Source organism: Lemur catta, chromosome 6 (assembly GCF_020740605.2).
Source record: "Lemur catta isolate mLemCat1 chromosome 6, mLemCat1.pri, whole genome shotgun sequence".
In the NCBI taxonomy this organism is placed as follows: domain Eukaryota; kingdom Metazoa; phylum Chordata; class Mammalia; order Primates; family Lemuridae; genus Lemur; species Lemur catta.
This window is the reverse complement of record NC_059133.1, coordinates 67,417,745-67,424,829: the sequence shown is the minus strand read 5'-3', so window position 1 is coordinate 67,424,829 and position 7,085 is coordinate 67,417,745. Positions and strand designations below refer to the sequence as shown.

The 7,085-nt window shown below is 38.1% G+C and overlaps 1 protein-coding gene across 1 annotated transcript in view; it reads right to left on the bottom strand.

The window, feature by feature from the left end:
- Positions 1-812: 812 nt before the first annotated feature.
- The window catches only part of LOC123640573, a 54,796-nt gene continuing 48,523 nt past the window's right edge, over positions 813-7,085 (bottom strand). Inside the window, exon 4 of the mRNA XM_045555173.1 lies at positions 813-1,000. Within this exon, the coding sequence (XP_045411129.1) occupies positions 813-1,000 (188 nt within the window). The remainder of the gene's footprint in view (positions 1,001-7,085) is intronic.

Sequence of the window (7,085 nt, the reverse complement as noted above, 5' to 3'; positions counted from 1 at the left end):
CTGAGCCCAAATGGGTGGCCAGCATGACAAAAAGAAATCAGGCCACTGGCAGAGCTGCTAAGGAGGCCACTGGAGGTGATCTGTTCTTCAGGGCCTTACTACCCTGGCTAGATTTAGATCCTCTTTAAAACTAAAGACTGGAGCTAAAGACTCTGACATTTGGGATGACACAGCTAAATGGAGACAGAATTCTCATAGACTAGTCTCCTACCCAAATCTGTGGCTCAGCCTCTTATGAGGCACCTACATGAATACGCACATTGGGAGTGTGATGCCTTGATAAATTTGGTGGGACCTCATTTGAGAGGACCCCATATGCAACTAAGTGCTTGGGGTGGTCCAAGGACAGAAAGGTGACCTGCTACACAGGGAGCTCAGCATGTGGGGTCTACTCTTCTGATGATGGACAGTTTCACTCAGATGACTAGGCTTGTATTGGTAGATACCTTTTCAGGCTGGGTAGAGGCTTGTCCTACCTGGAGGAGAGAAAGGAGCATCTGAGGTTACCAGAATCCTTCTGGAGGAATTCACTCCAAGATGGGCTCCTACCAGTAGCTGACAGGACCTTCGCTGAGTTCTTGCAGGTGTACAAGAATAGGCCTCGGACAGGATGGCAGGCATAAACATCCAAGGAAAAGAGGCCAGGCAAATGGAGAATAACATGCTGGTGATGGAGGCCAAGGGCAGGCAGCTATGGAGACAGCTCAATAGCACGAAGTATCACCATGTTTGGCTACTCCATGGTGGTGCCCATTAGGGGCATCTTCACTTCCTGCCTTCTATACTTGGATCTGCTGCACCATGTCCTGTGGTCACCCATAAACTTCTTCAAGTGGACCCCCAGTGGGAACTCGGTGAACCCACTTGTTTGATAGGCCCTGGCATTTCTCCAAAAATCTGGACACGGTAGAGTCAACGATCCCACAGGTCATCAAAATGTTCATAGGCTCCTTTCCTCCATTCAGAGTGATAATGGACCCTCCTTTGTAGCATAGGTAACCTAGTAAGTAAAAAACCCTATATCTAGAATAGAAATTACACGGAACCCACCTAATTGAGATAAGGTATTGCTGCTTGCCCTGTGGATAAGGGTAGCCCTGTAGAAGCAGTCTCAAGTTAAGCTCCCAAGAAATAGTTTATGAGAGAACCTTCCTGGCACCCCAAGATAAATGTGGTAATATAATCATAAGTAAAATAAAGTAGAGTAAAACAATATGTCAAATGAGTGGGTCAGATGCTAACCACTCACTATACATGGGTTTACCTTTTTCAGGTCCCTGCCCCAGTCGGAATCAGAAAAGCAGAAGGGGCCCCATGAAGTGCCTCTAACAACTCACACCTCATTAAAATGGTCAGAAGTGAAAGCTTGGGTCCATCAAACCAAAGTAAAGAGGTGTGGCCTCCAGTGGAGGGGCCAGCCTTAAGCAATCTAAAGTATCTGTTTGAGAAAAAAAGAAAAAGAAAAGAAAATGATATTTTTGCTAATCTTTTTTGATTCTGTCTATAGTATAGAGGGACAACTCCTTAGTGAGGATTTCCCTTGGGCTATCGCCTCTTCTGTTGATCTGTCTTACCGCTGGGTGTGTTATCCTAAATCTCGTTTGGTCTGAATTTGCAGAAGCTGGCCTCTCAGATCACCTGCAGGGTACAACTAATAGCTCCGTACTCAGAGGCCCCACTTTTTTTTTATTACCCACTCCTGTGTTAGAAATTATGTGCAAGGTGACAGGAAGGAGTCATGGTCCTACTGGTGTCTTAGATACCAAGTGGGATAAAATCTCTCTTATCAGGTATCTTCTATCTTGCCTTGTCAGTCCTCATGGTTGTAGTTGTTGCTTTATGCCCCTTTTCACCTGGTAATCGGTTGTAAATCTACTGCCAAAACTTTGTAATGACATAAGTAAGTATATACCTTCCACCTAAAACATCACCCCAATTCATCAAGAAGTAGCTGATGACATCGCCCCTCCTCCCAGAGATATGGAAGGTAAAAATTGACAGTGGGGAACATGTAACAGAGAAAATGGCCTGAAAAAGGGTAAAAAATGTTTTCTGTCTCTTAAAAACCTCCTCACCCTTTTTGAGAACTAAAACCTACATCCCTGTCTCAGGCCAGTGGTTGGGAGGGGAAGGAGAGTGTTCTTTGTTCTTTGTACCACAGGAGATGGCTCAGGGAAATTGCCCGGTGGAGGTAACAAGGTTGTTTTAGCCAAAGATGGGATTATGGGATTAATCAGAACCTGTAAAAGCCTTGTACTTCTGCTCAGAGGCAGGATGTTGGTACTTTGGGAGAGGAGTATGCCAACCTCCTCATTTGCTGGCAAGTTAATGAACTCCTCTTCCCTGCTGCTCAAGGAAAAAAAAATTTTTTTTTTAAAGATCATGCTGCTAAAAGGGCTTATTGCATATTTTTAAAGTGGTAAAGAAATAGTTTTAGATTTGCAACATACAATAAGTAGTTGTCCCATGGCAGCAAGGGTGTTCAGACAATTTTCTGTACACCACTGGAGGATGGCTTAGCCTTTATTTCTAGCACATACTTCATATCCACTCACCTGTTATTTCCCATGTCACCCACTGATTCCATTGACTAGAGGCTTCATGTATCTCAAAGGCCACACAATTGTGCTTTCTTTTCTGAGTAAGCTAAGAGGAAAGGTTATTAACGAGAAAGAGAAGAAGAGAGGTACTTATTTTCAGCAGAATTGGCTGAATACTTTATTTTATGTTACCCAAATTTAACTACTCTCATACCCTTCATCTTCCCGTAGTATTTTTCAGAAAGAAAGTTATTATCTGGGTATAATTCTTTAGTGGTTCCTCTGTGAACTACTTCTCTGTGTCACATGGTTATCCTCATTCCTCTTAGGCCCTCTATCCTTGCTGGTTACAAACAAGATATTGAACACTCTATCTCTTCTATGCACTATGTAATAGCCATAGATGCCTGCCCCATATTTTAATTTAACTCTGGGCAGCAAAAGACTGATGGCTGTAGAAGACTTCATTGAATGGCAACTGAGGATGGAAAAATCTAAACTGTAAAATAATTTAAAAAGATTTATTCTGAGCCAAGTGTGTGTGACTGCAGCTCAGGGAACAAATCCTCAAGAGGTCTTGAAAAAATGCACCCAAGACGGCCAGATTACAGTTGAGTTTTAAACATTCATGGGGACAGGAATTACAGGTAACATCATAAATCAATACCCGGAAGCTATACATTGGTTTGGCCAAAAAAGTCAGGACATCTTGAAGCAGGAGGTAACAAGACATAGGTAGGTTTTAGGGATTCTTTAGTTGACAATTGGTTGAAAGAGTAAGTTTTGTCTAAAGACATGAAGTCAGTGGGATGGAATGTTTGAGTTAAGATAGGGGTCTACTAGGATGCTTGAGTTAAGATAAGGGGGTCTTCTATCTCTCATGTGATGCTATACTAGAACCAGATTGGGAAGTAAACCACATTATATCTGGTTAACAAAAACCTGTTTCGTGCGATTTTATTGTTTGTAGGTGTGACTCACCAGGCCTCTTAGGAAGAAATTTGGGTAAAAGAAAAAGGTCAGAGTTCAGTCATCATAATAATAACTTAATATGAGTCACAGCTTACAAGGAAAAAATTATTCTGTTACCTAAATATGACTGCTCTATTTTCTAAAGAAAATGAATAAATGGGGCCTCTTCTTATTGATAAAACTTGTTCCTAGATCTCCTGTCTTGAGGTCTATCCTTCCTCCTTTTTCCAATAGTGTGATTATTTCTCAGAACACATTGAAAATTTACTCACTCCTTCATTTACTTGTTCATTATTTTATTCACTCAATTAAATATGTGTTGAATTTTAACTGTGTACCAGACAATAGCAAGAGACAGTGAAGCTAGAATAGTAAAGAAAAAATGTTAATGATCTTTATTCTCATGGAACTTACAACCTAGAGTTAGAGCCAAAAAGTATTCAGGTAAACACATAAATTTAAAATATCAATGGAGAAAAATGCTGCAAAGAAGAATAGGCAGTACTAAGTTTCAATTTTTATTGGAAAATTGGATCCTGTGAACTAGGTCGGTGCAGGGTTTCCAAATAAATAGCACTTGTGTATGACATTTGACAGGGAAAATGGCAGCAAAATAAATGTTTTATTGATGTCAACAGCATGTGCAGTATTCCTGTAGTGGGAGAAAGAACATTAAGTACAAGGCTAATTCAGTGTGGCTAAATGAAGATCAAGAAAGTACATAGCAAGAGGTGAGGCTGACAGGTAGAGATGAACAAGACCATACACGGGTGTTTGTAATCTCTGCCTTTATCCAAAGAACGTGGAAGCCATGAAATGGTTTTGAGCAGAGAGAATAACATGATTTGCATTTTGGAAAGATTACTCCATACGCATTTTGCAAAAGAGAAAACAGAAGGTGCAAGATAGATTGGGCATATGCTCTATGACTTGGCCTAGCATGACCATAGGGTGATTGTGGTAGACATGGACATGAAGAGAAGGATGTTGATTTAGAAGATATTTAGGAAGTAAAGTACATGAAAATAAAGTACTGCATTAGACACAAGGATTAGTGGAGGGAGAGGTGGCAAGAATAATGCATAATTTTCTAGCTTGTACAATTGAATAGGTGATAGGATTTATGTAAAATAAAAAAAACAGTGTAAGGGAAACAAGTTTAAAACAACAGTAAAGCAAGTGTTTAGGATTTTTTTCCACTTTATTTTTTAGAACAATTTTAGATTCACAGAAAAATTGAGCAGATACTACAGAGAGTTCCCACATACCCCCGCCTGCCCATACAGCTTTTCCCATGATTACAAATTGAATTAGTTGGTACATTTTTTACAATTAATGGATGAATACAAGTAAATTATTATTAAGTAAAGTCATAGTTTACATTAAGATTCATTCTGAGTTATGCAGTTCCATGGGCTTTGACAAATGCTTAGTGTCATATACCTACTATTACAAAATTGTGTACAATGGTTTCATCACCCTAAAAATTGCCTATGCTTCATCTACTCATTATTCCTCCCACTCTGCCAAAACCTCTGAAAACCATTGATCTTTTTACTATCTCTGTAGTGCTACCTTTTCCAGAATGTCATATGGTTGAAATCATATAGTATATAGCCTTTTCAAGTTAGCGTATTTCACTTAGCAATATGCATTTAAAGTTCCTCCATGTCTATTCATGGCTTGAGAGCGCATTTTCTTTTATCATGTAATAATATTCCATTGTGTGGATATACTAGTTTACTTATCCATTCACCTATTGAAGGGTAGGTATCTTGGTTGCTTCTTTGGGGTGATAATAAATAATGCTCCCATAAACATTTGTATGCAGATTTTTGTGTGGACATGAGTTTTCACCTCAATTGGATAAATACCTAGGGATGTCATTGCTGGATTTCACATAAAGACTATGTTTAGCTTGGTAAGAAACTGCCAACTGCCTGCCAAAGTGGCTATACCATTCAGGTTTCTCACCAGCAATGAATAAAAGTTACTGTTACTCCACATTTTTGTCAGCATTTGGTATTATCAGTTTTTGTATTTTAGCCATTTTAATAGGTGTATAGTGGTATTTCATTGCTGTTTTAATTTGCAATTTCCTAATGAAGACACCATTATGATGTTGAAGTTTTTCATATGCTTATTTGCATTCTGTATATCTTTATTGGTAAGGTGTCTGTTTAGATCTTTTGCACATTTTTTAATTGGGTTGTTTACTTATTGTTGAGTTTCAAGATGTGAACTAAAATAAAATCTTAAGCCCCCCTCCTGACTGAGTGGATCCCCTCTTGGCCACAGGAACCCCTACCCCACCCCTAAAGTCCTTAAAGCTTAGTTGCTGGCCATGAGGAGATGGGAGGTCAGACATGCCTAGTTATGCTCTATCTCTCTTGGAGTTATTTTTTGTAACAATAAGAAACAAAATCATTAATAAGCCTAAGGCCATGTAAGACAAAGGTTAAACCATACCTGCAGGTCATCAATATACTTAACAGATCACCTGAGTCTAGGTATATGTCTGATATATATCCAGTGGCTTGTCTCTGATTAACAGACTTCCTTATCTTAACTTAAAAACATTCTAAACTTTTAGATAAAGCTTCATTTCTTTAACCAATTACAAATCAAAGAATCTTTAAACCCATCTGTAATCTGTAATCCCCCTGAAATGCCCTGTCTTGTCAGGCCAAACCAATGTATACCTTTCATGTATTGATTTATAACTTTATGTGTAATTCATGTCTTTCTAAAATGTATAAAACTAAACTGTAACCCAACCATGGCAAGACCACTTGCTCCAGATTTCTTGGGTGTGGCTCTCTGGGCCATGGTCACACATATTCAATTTAGAATAAACCTCTTTAAATTATTTTAAAGAGTTTGTGTTCTTTTCCATTGACAAAGAGTTCTTTGCATATTTTATATACACATTATTTATTAGATTTATGTTTTGCATATGTTTTCTCTCGGTCTGTAGCTTGTCTTTTCATTCTTTTAACAGTTTCCCTCTCAGGAAAAAAGTTTGCAATTTTAATAAAATGCAACTTAATGGAGTTTTTTTTAATGGATTATGCTTTTGGTGTCTTCTAAAAACTTCTTGTCAAACCCAAGTTTTCCTATATTTTCTCTTGTTATCTTATAGAATTTTTATAGATTTTCATTTTAAATTTATGATTCATTTTGAATTAATTTTGGTGAAAGATGCATGGTCTGTGTCTAAATTCATTTTTTTGCATGTTTATATTCAGTTGTTTCAGCATATTTGTTTTTCCACTGAATTTCCTTTGCTCCTTTGTTAAGAATCAGTTGACTATATATATCTGGGTTTATTTCTGGGATCTCCATTCTGTTCCACCGATCTATTTGGTTTTATTTATTTTTTTCCCAATACTACACAGTTTTGATTACTATAGCTTTATAGTAAGCCCTGAAGTTGGGTAGTGCCAATTCTCTCACTTTGTTCTTCTTCAGTATTGTGTTGGCTCTTCTGGGTCTTTCATCTTTTCATAAAAAGTTTAGAATGAATTTGTCAATATCTACAAAATAACTTACTGTAGTTTTTATTGGAATTGT